This window comes from Fusarium falciforme, chromosome 12, assembly GCF_026873545.1.
Source record: "Fusarium falciforme chromosome 12, complete sequence".
Lineage (NCBI taxonomy): Eukaryota > Fungi > Ascomycota > Sordariomycetes > Hypocreales > Nectriaceae > Fusarium > Fusarium falciforme.
In genome coordinates this window covers 573,238-595,085 of record NC_070555.1, presented here as the reverse complement: position 1 = coordinate 595,085, position 21,848 = coordinate 573,238, and the positions used below count along the sequence as shown (strand labels likewise).

At 49.9% G+C, this 21,848-nt stretch overlaps 7 protein-coding genes across 7 annotated transcripts; 5 read left to right on the top strand and 2 right to left on the bottom strand.

Moving 5' to 3' along the window:
* Window positions 1-1,145: 1,145 nt before the first annotated feature.
* NCS54_01394300 (SGL domain-containing protein) lies at window positions 1,146-2,830 on the top strand (the record flags this gene model as incomplete). The annotated part of the gene is made up of 8 exons (XM_053159109.1): window positions 1,146-1,424; window positions 1,475-1,629; window positions 1,677-1,870; window positions 1,917-2,024; window positions 2,077-2,286; window positions 2,341-2,437; window positions 2,493-2,572; window positions 2,622-2,830. 8 exons carry the CDS (start codon window positions 1,146-1,148, stop codon window positions 2,828-2,830), a joined length of 1,332 nt encoding a protein of 443 aa, XP_053015084.1.
* Window positions 2,831-3,451: 621 nt separating this feature from the next.
* NCS54_01394200 (Fungal-trans domain-containing protein) lies at window positions 3,452-7,303 on the top strand (the record flags this gene model as incomplete). The annotated part of the gene is made up of 10 exons (XM_053159108.1): window positions 3,452-3,690; window positions 3,739-3,780; window positions 3,826-3,892; window positions 3,946-4,190; window positions 4,233-4,575; window positions 4,626-4,837; window positions 5,377-6,095; window positions 6,146-6,566; window positions 6,618-6,909; window positions 6,959-7,303. 10 exons carry the CDS (start codon window positions 3,452-3,454, stop codon window positions 7,301-7,303), a joined length of 2,925 nt encoding a protein of 974 aa, XP_053015083.1.
* Window positions 7,304-7,427: 124 nt separating this feature from the next.
* On the bottom strand, window positions 7,428-8,390 carry NCS54_01394100 (Abhydrolase-3 domain-containing protein; the record flags this gene model as incomplete). Its single annotated transcript, XM_053159107.1, has 1 exon — window positions 7,428-8,390. The coding sequence occupies one exon, from the start codon at window positions 8,388-8,390 to the stop codon at window positions 7,428-7,430; it is 963 nt and encodes a 320-aa protein (XP_053015082.1).
* Window positions 8,391-8,713: 323 nt separating this feature from the next.
* Window positions 8,714-9,913, top strand: NCS54_01394000 (Hypothetical protein; the record flags this gene model as incomplete). Its single annotated transcript, XM_053159106.1, has 1 exon — window positions 8,714-9,913. One exon carries the CDS (start codon window positions 8,714-8,716, stop codon window positions 9,911-9,913), a length of 1,200 nt encoding a protein of 399 aa, XP_053015081.1.
* Window positions 9,914-10,774: 861 nt separating this feature from the next.
* NCS54_01393900 (Peptide hydrolase) lies at window positions 10,775-12,018 on the top strand (the record flags this gene model as incomplete). The annotated part of the gene is made up of 4 exons (XM_053159105.1): window positions 10,775-10,921; window positions 10,968-11,382; window positions 11,429-11,733; window positions 11,785-12,018. The coding sequence occupies 4 exons, from the start codon at window positions 10,775-10,777 to the stop codon at window positions 12,016-12,018; spliced, it is 1,101 nt and encodes a 366-aa protein (XP_053015080.1).
* A 1,909-nt stretch (window positions 12,019-13,927) lies between these two features.
* Window positions 13,928-15,619, top strand: NCS54_01393800 (Hypothetical protein; the record flags this gene model as incomplete). The annotated part of the gene is made up of 3 exons (XM_053159104.1): window positions 13,928-14,182; window positions 14,234-14,455; window positions 14,504-15,619. The coding sequence occupies 3 exons, from the start codon at window positions 13,928-13,930 to the stop codon at window positions 15,617-15,619; spliced, it is 1,593 nt and encodes a 530-aa protein (XP_053015079.1).
* A 1,521-nt stretch (window positions 15,620-17,140) lies between these two features.
* On the bottom strand, window positions 17,141-21,825 carry NCS54_01393700 (Hypothetical protein; the record flags this gene model as incomplete). The annotated part of the gene is made up of 8 exons (XM_053159103.1): window positions 17,141-19,505; window positions 19,568-19,855; window positions 19,910-20,021; window positions 20,075-20,683; window positions 20,737-21,183; window positions 21,235-21,427; window positions 21,483-21,506; window positions 21,565-21,825. 8 exons carry the CDS (start codon window positions 21,823-21,825, stop codon window positions 17,141-17,143), a joined length of 4,299 nt encoding a protein of 1,432 aa, XP_053015078.1.
* Between the last annotated feature and the right edge of the window lie 23 nt (window positions 21,826-21,848).

The window sequence follows — 21,848 nt, the reverse complement described above, 5'->3', positions numbered from 1 at the left end:
TTATCATTGAAATAAAATATTGGCTTTACTATAGACATGCCTTTCAACAAACGGTGTTGTTCTCAACAGAGAATTTGTCACTTGCAGCATCAGAACTCGCATCTATGGATGGAACATGACTGGAAATTATGGCTGAATCTCCACTACGCTCAAGATCACAGAGCTGAAAACTCCGCTCCGCGGGCATGAAGCGCCTTGAGCATTTGATCCTCTCCACAACAGATCTCTAGCACATACGACCACATCTGCTAGAAAGCTCGGGATCCCGTCCGATCTCCCATCGATAACCTAGCAAGAGTTGGATTAGTAGCTAGGTCGGTGACGACTAGCGAATCCCCAATGTTGTATGTTGTTTATTTTTGGCCAAAATGTCTTTTTTGTCTGCAATGAAGCGACAAATGCATGCATCTGGGTGCTAGTGATCGTCTGAGTGAGTAGACATTCTCGGTTGGAACACCAGGTACAACTTGGGACAACAATTGAAGGGATCTTGCTTAGTGTGGTAGAACAATTGATTAGAACCGTGACATTTGAGGCAGACACTGAGAAAGTACAGTAGAGAATACGAGCATGATAGAATGGCCAAGGGTTGCACTTGTTCTGGAGTGAGCCCAGCCAGTCACACAGATCGTCACGATTTGAGTCAAGGGTAGATCTACTTGAAACCCTCTGTTAAGCTGCGAAGATCATTATCAAAGAAGAGGCGATCCATATTCTTTGAGTCATGCGCGGTTATTGTTTAATGTTACATGCCGTCTATTTCTCGGATGTTTTTCCGGTTTGGTTTGTTTTCCGATCCCAACTTTTCCGAGCCTCGTGCGGAGGTTACGGCTGCATTTGGCGATGTTTGTGCGACCATGCGAAGTAGACAGACAATTGAGGGCTGCAAAATAGTAGTTTGAGAATGAATATGCTTCTTGAAACTGCAATTGATTGATAAACAGTTGCATGTCCAAGACATATGATGTAATCCGTAGGACAAATCGTGAGGTCTAAAACCCGAGCTCCCGATCCATCCCCCGCACCTCACGCCAAGGTTGCACCATCATACGATACCCCGGACTCGCAGTGCCTAATTTTGACTCTGACGTCCCGGCAGTTGCCAAAAAGCCCGTAAAACAACTCAAAACGATCGACAAGGTTCGATGCCGTCTGCGAAAAAGGGCCGTGAACCGCCGAGGCGGGGTAAGGATGGATATAAAGAGGCCGAGTCGGTGAGAAAGTCGCGCTTCTTCAGCTCTACCACCATGGCTGTTTCAGTTCTTACTCTTGCTGTTCTTGGGCCTATTGGCTTGGGTCTTTTTCATCATGCTGAGGCCAAGGCGGCCATAAGGCCGTTACCGGATGCGGCGCAGGTGATCGACCAGAAGAGCTTCCTTGTCTTGGACAATATCCCGGCACCAAAGGAGTTTCTCGCAACCAAGGTGAGGATCATGCTATACTTGCAATGATATAGCCAACTAACGGATGATAGGAATTCACATGGCCTGGGGTTACGCAAAAATCCCTCAGCGAACGACCCTTTCACATCTATGACCCCGAGTTCTACGACATCATTGGAAGTGATCCCTCCCTAACCTTGCTGTCCACCTCAGACAAGGATCCTATCTTCCATGAAGCTGTCGTCTGGTCAGTGAAGCACATCAATCTTATAGGGGTTAATCTCACATCTTCAGGTACCCTCCTACCGACGAGGTCTTTTTTGTTCAGAATGCTGGCGACCCCGATGCTGGGACGGGTCTTAACAAATCGTCTGTCATTCAGAAGATTTCCCTTGCAGAGGCCGAGGCCTTGAGAAATGGTTCGCACGAGGCGAGCGAGATTAAGATTACCATTGTGGACTCGAAGCCACAGGTCATTAACCCAAACGGTATGTGAGATGAGATCGTTCGGAACACATATTCATCAGTCGATAGGTGGCACAAACTACAAGGGCCAGATCATATTTGCGGGCGAAGGTCAGGGAGACAAGATCCCCTCCGCCCTGTACCTTATGAACCCCGAAAAGCCATACAACACTACAAGTAAGCAGGTACTCGCAGAATAGCGTCGCAGTCTCACTAATGTACTCCTTAGCCCTCATCAATAATTTTTTCGGTAGACAGTTCAACTCCCTCAATGACGTCTCTATCAACCCTCGAAATGGCGATATTTACTTCACCGACACCCAGTACGGCTACTGGCAGCATTTCAGGCCCGAGCCTGGCTTGCAAAACCAGGTTTACCGCCTCAACCTGGAGACCGGGGCAGTGACTGTAGTTGCTGATGGCTTTGTATCCCCGAATGGTTAGTTAAACGACCACCGTGTAGGTGGCTCTGTTGCTGACGTGTGCTTGACAGGCCTCACCTTTTCCCCGGATGGATCCTATGCATATGTCACAGACACAGGACTGAGCCAGGGACTATTTGGGCAGAACTACACAAGGCCTGCCTCAATGTAAGTTATGCTACAATGCCGATCTGAGATTGCAAAACATGCTTACAGTGAATAGCTACCGCTTCGACGTCCAAGAGGACGGCACGTGGGAGTACCGCAAGACATTCGCATACGCTTCATCACGTCTGCCTGACGGTCAGTTTGGTCCCAGCGGCTGCTCCAACAAATGCTAATACAAGTTTAGGAATTCACTGCGATTCCAAAGGAAACGTGTACGCAGGCTGCGGAGATGGCGTTCACGTCTGGAACCCCTCTGGAAAATTCATCGGCAAGATTTTCACCGGTATCAACGCCGCCAACTTTCAGTTCGCTGGTGACGGTCGGATGATTATCATGGGAAGAACCAAGCTGTTCTATGCTACGCTTGAGGCTTCAGGGGCACGTCTAAACTGAGAGGTAACCCTGTGATTCGAAGTTTGACGTTTGCAAGCTGCTTGTGGGGCATGCGTCTACGAATTTGCCGTCTCAGATGACAATGGGCTATCATAATATGATGGATGTTTCTTGTCTACGATATCTTAAAAGTCTATAGGCACAAAATCCACTGCAACCAATGAGAAGAACTCGTTTTGAGTCTGTTACCACCATCTCCAAGCAGAATCTCCTCTGTCGGGGAGTCGGAAGGCCGCAGGGTCCAAGACAAGGGTTTCCTGCTGTTGGCTCTGTTTATCCCATGCATACAACGAGAAAAAGGCAAACAATAGTGGAATTTTGAGTTTGAACCCTTGACTCTGGGCTCTCATACCGCCAATAGGAAACCAGGCCGTCTTTTGATCAGCAGTTTCCGTCCTGCAAGACCACCAACGCATCGCAGTCACCCTTCTGCTATACGCGTTTTATGCTGCGACCCTGCAGCCAACAACGAAGCGTGCAGATTATTAAGCTCTTGTTATAGGCTGATTGTGAAGTGACTGTTGGTGTTGCTGGTTGCTGATATTTCTCGTTCCCTTCATTCCCCTCGGGGCTTCCTTGACCTCAATCCCTGCTTTGGACATTTCTCTCGAATCTTGAGCTATGGCAGACACTACATTTCCCGCAGCAGCATCGTCACCCAAGTCTCAAAAGTCGGACACACCTCCAGCAGCTGATGCGGCCCCAATCGAGGTTGGGGATGATAATCCCGCTGATGATGGAGACTCGGCTCTTGGTATCGAGGCCAGCAGCTCCTCAGCGTCTATCAGCTCGAGTATCCTAGACTATAGGACGATGCACGGGAGGACGTATCATTCTGAGAGAGGGACTGCTCAGTATTGGTATGGAGTCTGGAGATTGGTGGTTTTCGCCCTACTGACTTCGTGAAGGGCACCCAATGATGCACTGCAGAATGAAGTCATGGATATTCAGTAGGCTTTCGAGTCACATCCAATGCTTGAAGCTCACTTCGATAGTCACCATCTCTTGACGATTGCTTCTGAAGATAAGCTCCATCACGCGCCAATCAAGAAGGATATCGAAGTAAGCCCGATTTTTAGGTCTGGAGGGTGAAGAAGTAAGCTGACTAGTGCCAGAAAGCCTTAGATATTGGAACTGGAACAGGCACGACCTCATTCCTAGAATTCTATGGCAGTCAAAAGTTGCTGACTATTCTCTTTGGCATTAGGGATCTGGGCTATGCAAGTTTTGCAGTTTCAACCTCGAAAGAAAAGGTGACTGACTCTCTCAGCGACTTTGCCGATGAGTTTTCTGCCACCGAAGTAATTGGAACCGACCTCTCTCCAATTCAGCCATCTTGGGTCCCGCCCAACCTGAAATTGTAAGCAATCAAGATTGTTCCGGTGCTTAACTAACAAGGTAGCGAAATCGAGGATTGCACCCAGCCATGGACCTTTCGCCCAGACACGTTCGACTACATCCATATGCGCTATCTAGTAGGAAGCGTCAAGGACTGGAACAGTCTTTTCGAGCAAGCCTTCCACGCATGCAAGCCCGGAGGATGGGTCGAAAGCTTCGAAGGCGTGCCGATTATGCAGAGCGACGATGGCAGTGTCCCTGACGATAGTGCCATGACCGGCTGGGGCAAGACGTTTATTGAGGCTGGCAAGAAGCTTGGAAGGTCTTTTACGGTGGTTGATGATTACGTGCAGGAGGAGGGCATGGCAGCAGCAGGGTTGGTCGACATTGAATCGAGGATCTTTAAGGTGGGCATTCATACTCTTGTTTAGGATACACTGACTGGATTGGCTTTTAGATACCCATTGGACGATGGCCCAAGGATCACAACTACAGAAACATTGGTCTTTTCGCACAAGAGGTTCTGGAGGGAGATGTTGAGGGTCATGTTCTTCACGTGGCCGATCTCGCCTGGGGGTGGTCGAAAGAACAAGTCACGGTCTACTGCGCAAAGCTGCGAAAGGAGATTCGCTCTGGGAAGCATCATCCTTACTATCGCATCAAAATTGTGTACGGTCGGAAGCCAGAGTAGCCGCTGGTGGGAGGCTATCCAGCACCCGAGATTCTCGAAGCCAGTGCAAAGGGAGTCCGGCATAGAGTGATGGAAGCGAATGGTGATAGCTGTTAAGATCTTGGCAATGTGCCCTTATCCTTCCCCTGCAAAGAGAAGCGTCATTTGGTTGACCCCGCTAGTCCTAGTCCGCTTCGCTTATGCGATTGCGTGGATATCTCACTCGTTTTGGTCGGGTTCAGTGTTGAGTCAGACCAGAATGTGTCATGGTTTAAATCCATCATTTATAGTCCATCTCGCTTTGAAATTAATCAAGAAACTTGTGTATACATGTTGTCATGAGCAGCATTATTGATTCGTCGTCCAACAGGCCGAACGGTCGGCCAGAGGCCTGCGTGCCTTGTCGAAGGCGAAAGGTCGCTTGCGATCACGCCAGGCCCGTCTGTGGTCGATGCCATCGAGGAGGAAAAGAGGCCGAATGCCTGTATGCATCGGCAATTGCAGCGTCATATTCTCTCCCCAATACTTCAACTGACAGGGTATCTGGCGAAGGAGACATTTCACTTCCTGACACGCCCGCGACGGGGCCGACATTTTTCGGTTTCACTGGCCATACCGAGATCTTCCAAGAGACAAAGAATTACCTCTCGCAGCTCCGACTATTCGATACTGACTTTGATGATGCAAGTGTATCAGGATCAACATCACATTGCCGAGTCAACTTTCAGGACCTGTCACCCACAATTCGCCAGACTTGTCTTGCAATCCTGGGCTGTGTATTCGGCCCGACCTATCAACAGCTACTGCTGCAAAACACGATGCAGAAGCCGACACCGTTTTCGCATTTTGCGGTCCCTGTCATCGTCGACTCGTTACACACTGCTTTCGGACCCCATTCGTATAGCCAAAAGCAAGATCTGGAACGCATCGCTGAGCGGATATGCAACAACACAAGTCGACCCCTACTCGACATTCATACCAGTCCAAAGGCATGGATGGATCAATTTTGCGGCCCGAACCTCAGATGGGAGTCACTCGGTCTCTTGTGGTCCACCCTTGCAACCTTGCCAGACGCTTTCAATACTCTCGAGGATGCTCAACTCAACACTACAGGAGTCAAGACGCCACCGGCATCTGCCTTGTCATTCTTGGCAAGATGTATTGAGTTGGCACAGAATTTCACCGAAGGAAATGACTTGTTGATTAATCTCTATCGTCTGAAGGAAACATCCCAGTCGGGTATCACAGGTGACGCGAGTGAGTATACTCTTTGCCCTCAACGAACAGCTGCTTACCATGTCCGCCAGGCCTGATCTGCTGGGTAACCCATGCAGAGGCAGTCGCCATGATGACGTACCTTGGAGGACACGCGCAAAAGGATGGCCCCAACTACAAGCCCTCTTTGTGTTCCGAGTACAAGCGACATCTCTTCGCCCAAGTCTTCTCCGTTGATAGACATGGTGTCGCATTCACAGGGCGTCCACCGCTGCTTCATCGTAAATACTGCACGACTCCCCTTCCTCTTGACTTGAGTGAAGAGGAACTTGTGGCTGATGAAGCTACCTTTACGAACGCTGTTGCTGCGTTGGATGCTAATGGCTGGAATACGCGTGGAGGCATCTATGTGTCCACGTTTTGCCGAGCGCGCGTCATGATTATCTATCTTCTTGACGAGATTATGGAACTAGCTCTTAGCCCTGGAGCCAACCCAACTCTCGAGTCGCTGAGGTACGTTGTGTGTGGTTCAAATTGTGGAATACAATCTACTCACTCAAACAGGGCTCTCAAACAGCGCGAGATGGACACCATTTCACAGTTCCCAGCTGGACTGGTCTATAACCCTCAAGACCTTGCCGACCCCAGTATCGACGCGGACATTCTTACCGTCAGAATGTTGCTTCAGATTACACACCTGCAGAACTTGTTTTTGCTGGAAAGGCTGCTGCTGCGGCACGGTGCTCCGGACGAGGGGGACTTGCTCATAACAACGTTTGAGATTGTGACCCTGACTCTTACTTTCTGGACGCAGAAAGATCGTTTCTCTCAAGTCCGTCGCTATTTCGAGTGGCTGGTACGTCCGCAGGAGCACAGTTTGATCGCTCTGACTAACAACGTCTTAGTTGATGGCTTTCGCCGCACCAGGAGGTGGAATCCTATGCCTCGAACTCCTACAACCAACCTTTCACTGGAAGCACCCCAAAGACGACCGCCTAACCCGCTCAAGTCTTGTCCAACAACTCAGCTTGTTGGTCGGCTTCTTTGACTGGGTTGGACCCTCGGCGCCAAATGCAGATCTCTGCGCCAACTGCAAGATTGTGATTCAGCATGTGCTGGATTATCATCTTAACGACGCGATGGGTACTTTGGGTGTTTTGGAGGATTTTAATTCTGGGCTGACGGGGCCTATGAACTTTAATTTTGACCTACTGAATACGTTTGATTGGCTGGATACGAGTTTAAGGTAGGGGGATGTAGCGGAACACATGGCTTGTTGTTTCTATGCCCAGTACCTAAGTAGAATGAATGTCCCGACCTCAATCTTCTTAACCTCCAAAGTCTTAACCACTCTTTCCCCTGTGAAGAGAGCAGCTAGGCCAATGGAACATGCTCATTCAGCCAGTTATCCATAACCAAAGTCGCAGGATATTCCGGGTCACCAAGCTTGAGTAGCATCTGCATATGACCTTCAAACCACTCGCCCTCGAATACATGGAAGGCTACTTTAGTGCCCGCAGCAGTCAATGCAGCGGCGAACTCGACCGCCTGTCTAATGTCGCCTTGCCTTTGAACATGTAGTAGCAGAAAAGCCTGGGCATTAGGACCGCGAGCGTGGTAAGTCGGCGACATGGCGCGCAGCCGCTCCGGATCGGAGCCGAGTCCGTAGGTCATGTTTTGTGCTATCGGACCCGGACTGTCCATCATCTCGGCCAACGCATTATAGTTGGAGCCATCGATCGAGATGACGGCTTGTATGGTGCGGATATCCACCCCTGCGCGCCCCAAGTAACTTGTGTCAGTCCCCAGCAGAGTGACGACATGTGCTCCAGAGCTATGCCCCATCAAAATGACCCGTCCATCGTCAAATCCGAGTTCATCTACATTCTTGGCCAGGAAGCCGACCGCGTTGGCTACCTCCTGCACCTGTTCTTCCACCTTGACTAGAGGAATGAGGGTGTAATTGATGGTGGCAAATGCGTACCCCTTGGTGAGCAAATGGTTGACTTTATCTGCTCCTATCGAGTCCAGGTGTGTGCCTACTCTCCAGCTCCCGCCATGGACAAACACGACAATTGGAGCTTTCGGTGATTTGGACTTCCAGAAGCGAAGATGCTGTGCATCACTGTCCCCATACGACATGTCGGTACCTCCAACGGGCTGATCTTGGTGCATCCGCGACATCAACTCGTCGACTCTCGCGGGAGCAATATCGTCTGTTGTCTTTTGGAAAATGTCCAATCCCGTGATCTCGTTTCCTCTGGCTGCGATGGCCATGATTTCAGCATGGCTGCGCTCAGATGCGCCGGTGGAGGCAGTATCTTGTTCGATAGACATTTTTGACCAAAATGAGCTTCCTTAGAATAGCAAATAAAGGCTTGATAATAAGATATGAACTCTATTGACTCGTGTGTTGTGCAAGGTGTCCAAACCATCACCTTCATCACTCGCGCCAGCTTCGTCCACGCACGCACTAGGCACCGATTTAGCATGACGCACAATGAATCATCGTGCGCTAACCGAAATAGGAACACGCGATGGGTACAAATAGCGAGACATCCAGCAGCTCTTCTATCATGATAGAAAGAAACAACACAAACTCACGATTAATGGGCCACTTGTTTACCTCAGATTTAATAAAAACCCTGCCCGACACTACAATGCCACCCTCTTCTCTTTACTCAATCCCCAAAGGCGTCTACGCAATCCCCGATGTTCAACTAGATCTCCGATCGGACGCCGAGGTAGATGACACCATCAAAAGTCTCCGTCCCGTTACATCTCCCAAAAACATCTGGTTTTTCTGGAACTCTGGCTACGATACTTTGCACCCATATGCCAAGCGCAATGTTCGAGCTTGGTATCGTCGCTTCTCGAGGAAGGGATGGGAGATTCGCGTCGTTGACCTCGATCCGAAATCGACTGGTTACATCGGTAGCTGGATCGATCTAGAGGACTCTACTGTTGTGCCCGAAGCTTTCAAGAATGGTACTCTCGACGGCGAGTTTGCCAAGCAGCATTACTCCGATCTAGTGCGATTTCCACTGCTGCTACGATATGGCGGCGTCTACACGGATGTTGGGTTCATGCAGATTGGAGACCTCGACAGACTGTGGAATGAGACTATTGCAAACGCCGATAGCCCATATGAAGTGCTATCCTACAACGCTGGCGGCCCTCGCAGCTACAGCTTGTTGAATTATTTCATCGCCAGTCTTCCTGGAAACGCGTTTTGGCAAGCCTGTCACGATCTTCTCTTGAAGCTTTGGGGGGGAAAGACCAATACCGAGGGTCTATACAAACATCCGCTCATCAAGGAACTGCCGTTACTAGGACAGACCTTTACCGCAGCCGGACACGAGGAGATCAGTCGGCGGCTTACCGACTATATCATCCAAGGCCAAGTCATCACCATGGTCATGAGCACTGTGGACGAAGAACGAGGCTGGGATGGACCAGAGTACACTTCAACAAAAATCTTTGCACCAGAGTACATGGTCGGAAGCCAGTTGATCAACGAATACACAAACTGGAACGGTCCCAAGGCGTTTGAACTCATGAGTCTCAAGCTCCCCGAACCTGGACAGCCGGAATCGGATGATCAGAAGTTGGCTAGAGAAATCGTGGAAAACTGTCTGTCAAGAAGTTTTGGGTTCAAGTTGGCGCACGGCTTGATTGTGCAGGTTCTTGGAGAGACTCTTGGGAGCTTGTGGAGGAAGAATGTAGAAAGTGATGATGTCGAGGGAACATACGCTCACTGGTTGAGATATGGCATCGAGAGGTGGAGCCAGTACGAGTTGCCCACGCCCGAGGCGTTTGAGAAGTTGGAGCCCGTGAAGAGGGGTTCACTACTGAGTTAGGCGCAGGTTACGGTACATGGAAAATAGAATGGTAATGTTAAGAACTGTACTTGGTATCATGATCTCAAATCTTCAACATTGACCAGTTGCGTACCCATCTAGGTAGGTAACGTGAGTATTTGCAAGCTGGGAAGCAAAGTACCGCCACTCCACGGGCAAATCCCGATGCATTGCGCATGAACAACATCGGCCATGAGGTTGAAATAGAACATCCAAAGAAAGCCAAGAAAAATCTATAAGCTTATCGCTAGAAGCACAGGGGACATGGAGACTAGTCTGTTTCACTCCAGACAAACAGTCGACTTTGGACAGAGAATACCACATGCTTAATTGAGAATCGCCCATCGATTAGTATCCCTCAAATCAAGATAGTCTGATCAATTTGCATTGATCATCCTACTAGGTCGATCAAACCCCGCTATAATGCCAAGATCCCCCAAAGTCCCCGTGAATCTTCTCGACCTGCCCGAATAGGCTCATGCCGATGCGGCCCGCAATGCAACGCTAGCTCTCCCGTATCAACATCCCGCGGCATAAAGGATCGTTCTGGAAGGTGAGGGAGCTTGTGTGGTTCAGCTTGGGTATTGCGTCAGTGGGATCTTTTGCAATGCCTATGACCGCGTAGCTGTGATGTGACGGTGGCATGTAGGATGCTTAATGTTCCTCCTGCCGGATACGTGTAGCAAGCCGAGTCGGATGATGATGACGATTAATTCGTCCAATATGAGCTGCCTTCCCAAGGCAGAATCGTGATTCACAAGGCACAAGTATAAAATGCCTCCCTAATACGGCTTCGAGTGATCGTCAGGCAATACTCGTCCCAAGACTTGGCATTTCTGGATCATTCGCTCTAAAACTATCATGCATCTGTCTCTCGCATTGGCGGCCCTCGTCGGCCTGTCGAGCGCTGTCGCGGTCCCGCGTCCAGCGCCGCAGCTGTACAAGATCCAGCTCGCCCCCGATGACATTCGAACCGTAACTGAGGAAGAGAAGTGGGCACTCAGGGCTGCAAGTCTACCATTCTCTCCTTCTCTTTCTTAGCTGACCTTTATAGGAACACAAGCACTTCATCGACATCACCGATCTCGACGAAGAGCCCCCCATCAGCCTCCAAGTCCTCGCCGGCTTTCCCACCGCTGTCTCGCAACAGACTGCCGTCAACGCTCTCCTGCCCAAGCTGAGCCAAACTAGACTGCGTGACTTTCTCACCACCTTCTCCAACTTTCAGAACAGGTACTACACGGCTTCTTACGGCCAGCAGTCTGCTGAGTGGCTCTTGGGTCAGGTCCAGGCCATCATCAGCGCCAGCGGAGCTACCAATGTGAATGTCAAGACCTTTACGCATTCTTGGAGGCAGCCTAGTATCATTGCTACTATTCCTGGAAAGAGCGCCAAGACTATTGTTGTCGGTGCTCATCAGGACTCTGTCAACCTCTCAAACCGTGTCTCAGGCCGTGCTCCTGGTGCTGGTAAGTATTCTCAGTCAAAGGCTAATAACGCTCTAACGAGTTGCAGATGATGATGGATCGGGCTCTGCCACTATCCTCGAGGCTTTCCGCGTCTTGCTTACCGACTCTCGCATCGCATCGAACCAGGCGGAGAACACTATCGAGTTCCACTGGTATGCCGGTGAAGAGGCTGGTCTTCTTGGCAGTGGTGCCATCTTCCAGCAGTATCTCCGCGAAAGCCGCGATGTCAGGGCTATGCTCAACCAGGATATGACTGGCTATGTTAAGCCTGGCTCCAGACAGGTTATCGGCGTCATCACTGACAACGTTGACGCTTCCTTGACTGCGTTCACCAAGAAGGTCATCACTGCTGTGAGTAACCCAATAAGATGAAGAACTAGGACTTTCGCTAACAGGTCAAAGTACTCTACCCTTCCCGCTGTCGACACCAAGTGTGGTTATGGATGCTCCGACCATGCCTCGGCCACCAGAGTCGGCTACCCCTCGGCATTTGTCTTCGAGTCAACCTTTGACGACAGCAGCCCGTACATCCACAGTGCTCAGGATACCATCAGCACTGTCAACTTTGGCCATGTTGCCGAGTTTGTCAAGGTCGTCATTGGCTTTACCTATGAGCTCGGATTTGCCACGCTGTGATGTAGGGTAGCTACGCATTTTGACAAGAAAGCACTTTAAGGAGCACATCTTCTCTAGTGTCGCATAAGTAAGAGATTAAAGTGCATTAGACTGCATATAGTACATCAAATATTACACTTATGCTTAGTATCTCCATGAGTCGTCTGTGTCACGCTCATACCTGTCTCATCTTTGAGCACATTGCAACTCCATGGATCCATGCACCTAAGCCACCCATCACTATGAACAAGCACTTTTGTTGGCCTCTACGTTATGGCCCTAGACCTTGCTAGAATTTCTTGCTTTTGATCGGTAGTTAACGACGGTATTGGGCCGTTACAGAGAGCAGCTGCAGGCCATTGCCGAGACACGAAGCTACGCGTGACGCGACAGCGCAACCCATCAGATCATCAGGAGCTGAAATCAGAGTCCAAGTCAGGTATGAAGATGAGGCAGTGACACATATATAACGATAGAGTTTCCGTTCCCTGGTAGCCATACGCCGTGTCTCGTTAGGGAGGGCCGAGCGCCAAACCCGCGCGGACGGCTCGTAGCACACCAGCCCACAGACGCCTCCGGAGCGGCACGGCTCGGCAAGCGGATACCGTTTCTATCACAAATGAGAAAATTGTTGCACCGTGAACCCAGCGAATTGTGAGTTTGCAAGGTGTCATCCGGACTTCCGAAATGCTGTTGATCACTTGAAACCCAACTCCAACTCCTGGTGGAGCTCGCGATTACCGAGGCATTTGTTTTCGTCAAATAGCTTGTCTGGGGAATGGTCCTTGCACTGCAATACGGGGAGGATGAGCATCAAGGATGAACAATGCGTCGGCACATGCTGTGAGAGACAAAAGGCCGTGCTCTGAGACGGATACAGGCAGCATCAAGGCTGAGCTGAGCAAAGGATCAAACAGAAGCTGCAGGACCTGCAACGTGTAAACAACTCTATTCATCACTCACCACTGTTTGACGTGACATGCACGCTAACTCCTTCTCGTCGCAGACTCCGTGTCGCTTGTTAGGCAAAGACGTCATCCCCAGCCGGCAGATGCCGAGCTTAGGGGTTTCGCTTTTATTGCACAGCCTTGGCTCTAGAACCAGGTTCCCCGGTTTCAGCCATATCTCATGTGCCAGGTGGATGCATGTTTTCCAATTTCAGCGTTCAAATGCCGGGCGAGTATGTAAGGCTGGCCATGATGAAGGTTCATGCTGACTTGGGCAGCCACTGCAGATCATGGCGAGCCTCATTTTACGATCCGGACCAACGGCTTGACGCCTCAAAAGCAAGCTCGAGAATACTTACTACGTAGCATCGACCTACCTTGATGGCATGTCCCGGTTCACAAAAGCAAGCCTCGGCAGATGGGTTTCACCACTGTGTCTCGTCTAGAGAGGCACCGCAGCTACCGTAATGTCACCCACGCACCAGGACCCTTGGTCTCATTCCGACTTAACCGAAAGAGGGACAGCCTTGCCGTTGGAGCAAACCTTCAACGGTTCCTCCCTTGCCCGGCCCTTCTCTCGCGTCACCCATTGGGCTTCAACGGCTGGGAATCCTTGTCATTTCGAAGTTCTCTGCAGGCGCACTAACACCCCAAGCGAGAGACCCCTGGCGATCCAACTTCTAGAGCAGCCTAGAAAAGTTTAAATAAATACAGCGCCAATGGAGTGACGCGCTGCCGGGACGCCAACTCTCAACGGCGCCCGCTGATTGATTGCAGTGTTACGTGGGCTCTCAAAGCCACTGAGTGCCAGGTCGGATTCAGTATGGCTTGGAGCGTGTCGCGGCGTCCGCGGGGTTTGTTGACGGAGCTTTTATAAACTTTAAGAACACCAGGGCCCAAGTTGATTGTATCATAAAACCGGCTGGTCTCCCGGTTGTGGATTTCACATCTATTTTCAGTATCATGCGGATACCATCAACACCATGAGTTCTCTCGAAGGACCATCCAAGTCGCCTCGTGATTCTCTCCACGCTGCGGGCAGCGTATTCTTTGTCTCTTCGGCGGGGAGAGTCCTCAAACTACCGATCCCTAGCACCTCCCATCGAGATCCTCTGACATGGCGATCTTCAAAGAGGCTATTTGCATTCATTGCTCTCAACTTTTACTCAGTGGTGGCCTCGTTCGAGGTTAACCTTCCTGGAATTCTCATGTTGGCGATTAAAGATGAGTTTGGAGACGTATGTGGAAAATCTCTTTAAACAGAGTAGATGAGGCTAATTCATTTGTAGCGAAACACCCAGCCGCTCTCTTCCGCAATGACGCTCTTTACTGGCTTGGGATACCTTTTCGGGATTCCACTTTCTACTGCTCTCGGACGACGGCCCGTCTTTCTGTGTGCAGCTACCATCACGAGCATAGCCACTTTCTGGGCTGGAGCAGCAGGGAGCTTTGAAGAGTTGATAGTCACCCTCTGCTTTCAGGCTCTGGCAGTTGGTACATCCGTCGGCATGGTAAGTGTAACTCGTCTCCTTCGAGGGTGTCACGTCTAACCTCTCTAGTGCACACTCATTATCATCGATGGCACCTTCATTCATGAACGACCTAATGCGCTGTCCCTGTTCTGGTGCGTCGGCTCAGCGTTCATCAAACTAAGCGTCCTCATTCTACCATTCATAGCGGACGTATGCAAGAACTGGCGTTCGATCTACAATGTATGGTCCGCGCCTTGTCTGGTTGCCCTCGCCTTGGTCATATTCCTTGTTCCCGAGACCTACTTTGAAAGACCACCAGTTGCTCTTGATGGTCGTGTGCTCGTGCAGAGCAGCTCGGAAAAGGTCAGGGTTTACGATGACTGGGAGGATGTCGAGAGTTCCGGCTCGGAGAGACCACTTCCAGACGTTCCCCCAAAACGAAGCTTTTGGGCGAGATTCGGTGTCAACCGAGCGCCTGGAACCAACTTCAAGGCCATGGGTGTGACTTATATGCAGATGGTTCTCTGCATCCTCAATCCCCTCACCTTCTGGGTTGCTCTACTCACGGGCGTCAACTTGAGCGGCATCATCTTTTTGAGCATTTCTCAACCAGCTGTCTTGGTGGGACTCTGGGACCTGGACCTGCAAACCAAGGGAGTCGGGATTGGCATCGCTGGCATCATCGGTTCACTTTTGGCCTTCCCTGCCAGCGGCCCCCTTGCTTCCTGGTTCACCCGCTACTATTCCCTGCGATCGGGTGGTATTCGTCATGCAGAGATATACTTGCCGGCCTTTGCCATGCCTGTTGTGTCTGGCTTGGTTAGCGTGATACTCAACGGAGTCGCGATTAACAATAACTGGAAACCAATCTGGCTTTACGTTGCCTCCGGAATCAGCATCTTCAGCTACCTGACAGGGAATGTGGCCTTTACGCTCTGGATCACTGAGGCTTTCCCCCAATGGGCAGTAGCTGCACTAGCTGTCCAACTCTTCACGGGCAACATGGTCAGTTTCGGGATTGGCACCGCTATTATGGGATGGGTTCAGGATAAGGAAGTCATGGCCCCGACAATGCTAATTGGTGGCTTGATTCTCTTCCTCGGTGCCCTGGCAGTTCCGGTTGCGTTCTGGGGAAAGACTGCGCGGCAGTACATTCACGGTCGATGGAGCGAGTCGGAGAAGGGAGCCTTGCGACCTCAGTAGACGAAATAATGTGCTCTTCTTTACTGGTATGATTGGTACGTTGGTTTGATGATGGAGCGAGGTGTCCTTTGGTGTAGTTTGGTGGTTAAGGTGGGCGACCGAGAGGATTCAGTTTTCTGCGACTGACATGAAAAACACGTCCTGGCACGGACTTCCTCACTTTGTCATTTCTATTCCTTTCTCTATAACTGTTAGATTAGATCCCTCTACACTCTCTTGTTGCCTTGTTTTCTTGCCATTAATAGTCGCATGCGAACCTTGGCTTCATCTCTTCAAGCCTCTATACCCCCTTCAGTCATCAGTGTTGCTCATCCTCTTGTTTTTAAAGCATTCTCTAATGATCAAAGGAATCCTGTGAGAAAAACCAGTGTCAAATAAGCTAAGCGCGTCCTTGAACAGGCCAATCACTTCATGCTTTAAATAGTCAGGCATTTATCTAAGCACTGCAAGGGCTGGGGACTGTGTGAGCACTCGGTCGTGCTTTTGAAGGAAAGCTTTGTTTATAAATACAGTTCCTTCCGCGGTTATATGGCAACTTTTGGTGTTTGTGCACAGCCTCTCGCCACTGTTGTTGGATGCATGCCCGTTCGCACAGCCACTTAATCTCGTTCTTTTTGATCCAATCTGCCATGCTGACAGCTCAGTCCCAATATCAAGCTAAACTATTAGTGAGTAGTCTTGACACTACCGAGGGGGCAAGAGCTTTTCCTGACGCCAAGCTGATCCGTGCTGTTATTGGCCTACGGCTGTTTTCAAAACCACTGGCCTGGATGTAAATGGACATCTAGGCATAGACAGGACAAGCAAGCTTGGGGTTAAAGGGGTTGCAAACAGACGCCTTTCCTTTTGGACTCAACCCACCACTTGCATGGTCTTCTGATAGTCAAGTTAGCCCGGCTAGCTAGAAGCAAACATCCCCATGCCCACCCCCAACAACTAATATTGCGGTCTTTTTGTCGGGCGCCCAGCTCCTAAAATTGCTCTCTTGGAAAGCCACTATGTTGGCGCCAACATCAGCATCCATGTTTAAAAGGAGGTCAAAACTATATAAAAATGGCATGGACCATTCTTCCTCTACTATCTGCCAAGGGACCCAGAATGACCTCGTTCAAATCTATCGCAATAGGCATCCTCGCAGCCCTGTGCAGAATCCTGCGCCTTAACGCACTTCCACGTCCGAATTACCCTATCGACCCATGGCTCCGCGGCGCCAGTCCTGTCTTTAGTGACATCACTAGATGCTGCCCCGTCACTGTTGCATACACTGAAACACCTTAAACCATTCCAGACACTGAATGATATAACGATGCCGCGCCTCATACAAGGCAGTGTAGTTTTTATGGGCAAGTTAGCAAATTGCCCCATGCGTCTTAAACCATGTTCACCCCCAAGCAAAAGCTTTATATCAAGCATTCAAGTTCATTCAGAGAAGAAGTCCGTTTCAATATTAGGCTAACCCACAAACAAACAACGCCCCTGCAATCCATTTAGGTTGTGGTGTCTCAAAATCTGCCATCCCCGTTAACTAGTCGTTCTGCCAAGTAATCCCACAAGCTCCACATCGTCCTGGACTTCGGCTTGGTTGGTGAGGACTCGACGAGCGTACCAATCATTCTCCAAAAACCCTAGCAAATGGGGAGCAAGGGAACCATTCTCTAAGAGCTTCTTCACGGTAGGAAGCTGCTCATTCCAAACATCTTGGGCCTTTTGCCCTTGGAGAAGCACCAATGCCCGAAGCTCGTCATCCTCGTTTTCCCTGACCAACTCCCACAGATCATCCGCCTCATCATCGGAGCAAAAAACCTTCCCGGACGACAACAAAGTTTTTGCTGTGACGATTCGCCCAAGTGACAGGAATCGGAGGACGGTCTTGGCGGAGATAGGCTCTGAATTCTGATCTGATACTTCAAGTTGAAGCCATGTGTCGAACATGCCAGGGCCCAATATCTTCTCAAGCTGCGCCCATAGCTCCTTACGTTGAGAGTACAAGTAAGATTCAAGATGGCTTTTCCCGAAAAGGTCGCTCAAGCCTGGTCGACCGAATGGCGACGCCTGGTAAGAAGAGTGCAATAATTGGAGTATGCCCACATCTTCTCGTTGGAGTGCCAAATCGGAGGCTGTCTCCCCATTGCGATTCCGTCTGCAAACATCTACGCGTTTTGTCTCAAGAAGTGCCTCGACTGCTTGGGTCATCTTTTTCTTCACGGCGTCCATGAGCACAGTGTTACCCTTTGAGTCCTTTGAGTCGAGATCATTGGTATGGCTGGCAAGAACCATAATTGTTTTCTCTTGATCGCTCTCACAGGCAAGGTGGATCGGTAACAGGCCATAATTGTTTTTCATATTTGCAGCGGCACCATTGTCTGCCTCGACTAGGAGTTTGGCGATGTCTTGTACATATGTCTTCGAGATGGTCCATGTTGCACTGGCGAGTTCATGCAAGCGTGTGTTGCCAATGTCGTTTGTTGCAGTGATATCTAGCTGCTTCAATTGATGCAGCAGATGGCGCGTGATGGAGACCGTTTTCGATCTGCTCGCAACATGTAGGAGAGAATCGTGATTCTCGTATCTCCTTGTGAGCAGCGCATAGCGTTTCGCGGCTGTCGAATTACATTCTGGCCGCGCGGCATCTGTCATGCCGAGTGTGAGGTCGTGGAAGTGACTCTTTGACAGAGCCCAGTTCAGAGCGACCTCAAATTGTGAAACCAGCCCTGTCCTGGCAACGATTTCATAGAGCAACTTATCTGGTTTCAAGTTGTCCGGCAAATCGTCAACTGAGATCGGGTCGCACAGGGAGAGAAGAGCCTGAAGTGCTTCTGGCGATTTACTATTGATGTAAGGTCCAAGAAAACGCGAAATTGTGGGACCGAGTTCCCCACTCTCAATAAACCTTGTTTTCATTTGATCACTAGCAGCACGGATAACCAGCCAAATAAGCTCATCGTCATGTGTTTGGATGGCATATTCCAAAGCCGAGCCATCTCTGAGCTCAAAGGCTTTCTGAGCCCCTGTCTCAACCAGGAACTGGCAAATGTGGTGTTGTCCGTGTTTCGCTGCCAACCGAAAAGGTGTCCATCTGCCTTTGGGCCTGCTTGGTGCATTGGCATCGACCCCTTGCTCAAGAAAAGCTTTTACTTGCTCCAAGTCTCCTTTGATACAAGCATCAAATATATCCCGTGGCCTAGTTGCCCTTGGGTTCGAAAATAAGGCCGAGGGCTCGGGCATAGGATGACATCGTCGGGTATGACTCTGAAGATCAGATTGAGAAGGAAAGCCAATCATAGCACGATAGCAGCCTCCATTGGAGCACCTGAAAGGCCTCTCATGGAGCTTGACGTGGTCATCTCGGTTCTTCCAACTTGAAAACCCAATTCTAAAGTTTTGACAGTTTCGTTTCGGGCATTTGAAGCAAAACACCCCATTGAGCCCGAGAAAGATGGATCTTGCGTTGTCGTCCAGGTCTGAAAGGCGAATGGATTCCATAGCGTTCCGGATGGTTGAAATTCGGCTCTCAAATGGGCACTTCCTATCGTTGACGAGGCACGCCTTGAGCATTTCTTCAAGGCTCTGCATAGTCACCTCATCCTCAGATGATCCGTGGTAGGGAATCTCGTAAGATTCAAGGGTGCGTGTTATCCGAGAAATGAGATTGGAAAGGGTGTCGGCTTGGAGTGAAGATGAATCTTTGGAAACGAGGGCAAGATGATGAGTCCATGATGTCACGGCATAATCCAGAAAGCCGTAATACCCGGTTTTTGCGAATTCTTGGATAGTTTCGGCTCGTGGCCCATCTTGAAATGGTTGGGATGCCAGATACTGCGAGCAGAATAGTGCCATTCTGGCATGTGTGTCTAGGAGATTGATACGTCCCGTATGGACAAGATAACTATTTGCGAATAGGTGATGGTTAGAATGTAATGTCCTTGTAAATAGAAGACACTGGCTTACCCTCCTGCAGTGTGATGGACAAGCCTTACAACTGGCTCTCGTACTTCCCCTTCCGCTTCATCGGGTAGGTCTTCTTCGACAAGCGAGCTGCAAAGAGCCTTGCAGCTGTCCACGCGTCGGCGTCCAGGAATGCATTCCCCACGCTCTGGGTCAATGCAAAACAGAGATTGAATCTCTCTCCAGTGTAGCGGTCTGGCTGCACATGTCATCCAACCAAGAATTTTCGATGCGGCTGCCTTTTTGGACCTGCTTCCATGATCAAGAACGCGAATGACAACACGTTCATAGCTATTTGTAGAGTTGTCAGCTCTGGTGTCATCCAAGGGCCACGAAGGGGCTTACGCAGCTTCAAGATCCTCTGGGAAATTTTGTGTATCAAGTTCTTCGTCGAGTTCGCTCTGAGAACCTTGTTCCATGAGATTATCCAGCACAACCCTTGCATATAGGAAAAAGCCTGCTGGAATGTCAGCCATTGTGTTCTTGCTTCTACGCAAGCTTTGAACTGACCATTTGATGAAGCAGTCACTTTCTCAACAATGCTATCCCGCTTAGAGTCTGTCAGGAAGAACCTCTCTTGGATCCTGGACACCTTGGACTTGGCATATGCCTGGATGTTGTGAAGATGTCCCGCATCTTGGTCCAACCTGATGCTGGGGTGTTCGGTCAACTCCTTTTCGAGAAAGTCGACATGTTGGCTAGACACCAAGACTCGGATAGGGTAGCCCTGCAAGCGAGCCTCCGAGATCAGGTTATTTTGAATCCAATCAATAATCATCCGAGGCTCTTGGCAAGTACCCCGTTCATCTTGACACTCATCAAGTCCATCTAGGACGATGGTTCCTCCTTGTTGAGTAGCAAGACAATCTTGCACCAACTCTTGCAGCACAGGAAGAGATGTCAAGTCAGATTCGCTCGCCGAAGACAACCATTCACGCATATAGTCAACAGCACTATCTTCTTGATGAATGAGCTGCTTGAGAAGGGCGCGAAGCATGCCGCCCATTGACCTCTTGTCCTCTTGAAGGCTTTTGAAATAAAAGTAGAGAATTGGTCCCTTCAGCGTGTCTTTTCGAGACTGCAAGTAGTTGACAACACGTGAAGTCAAAGTGGTTTTGCCTCATAATATGTCAGTACCGACCCCTTCGCCTTACACTCCTAGCTCCACTAACCTGCTCCCGGCATCCCATGAAGGTAGAGCACCTGGCCGTTGGAAGATTGAAGCCACTTTTTGAATCTTGGTTCGTGGAGTACCCAGTCTCCCGAAGGAGATGAGAAAAACTGAGAGAAAGCAGATCGCTGATCATCTTCGTAGTTTCCTGGGGAGAGCTGTGAGGAGATGGTGCGTCGTGCCTGCGAGAGGGTATCTTTCCTCTCCTCCATCTCTTTTCTAGACCTCTTCTCTAAGTCTGCTTCAAGTTGCCTCGAAATGTTGCTGAATCTTGTCTCCACCATATCGCGAAAGTCTTGAGTCTCACGACGACCTTCTTGAACTTCGACGACAGCAGCAGTGAGCTTCTCGTCAGACAAAAGAGTTCTGTGACGCTTGAGACTGTCGATGATGGGCTTGCAGCGTGTCTTGAACGTGTTCCAGGCACAATCGAAGTATCTCTTCCAACCTGATTCTCGTTAATAGCCGGTATATCCCAGTGGAAATAAAAAGCAATCACCTGTCCTTGAAAACACTTCGAGAGCTTCTTTGTGAAATTCAAGGATATCATGAAAACAGCGCTCAAGAACCTCTCTGAGATAGGGATAGTTCTTAAACATCTGTTCGTACTGGCGCAGGCTAGGGATGACTTCTCCGATTTCGACATATGTATCAAGCAATAACTCGAGGGTTTCAAGGCGGTTGCTCGCGATCTAGTTGCCTGCTGTTAGCGCCAACGTGGCCTTCTCGGGGATGGGTTACAGGTACCATCAATGCGAATTTGATGGGGCCCTAACGGTATATTAGTGACTCGTCACAATATCGGAGGAGCAAGACGGAGATTTCATACCCAAACAAAAGCCACGACTTCATGGACGTTGAGAAAGATGGTGACAAGTTCTTCGACTTGTTTCATTCCGGCCAGAAACTTGGAGAGCCGCCTCATGTTCCGAAGTTTCTTCTCGGGGCCGTATCGATCCTGGATGCTCTTAATCCTGGCCTCGACATCCTGAAGGTTGTTGAAAGAGAAGTCTTTCTGCTGCTCCGGCGTGAGGGTCGTTCGGAAGCCGTCCAGGGCCCTCATGAACCCATCTTTTTCGTTGATGGCCATCGGGGGTAACCGGAGCCTGATTT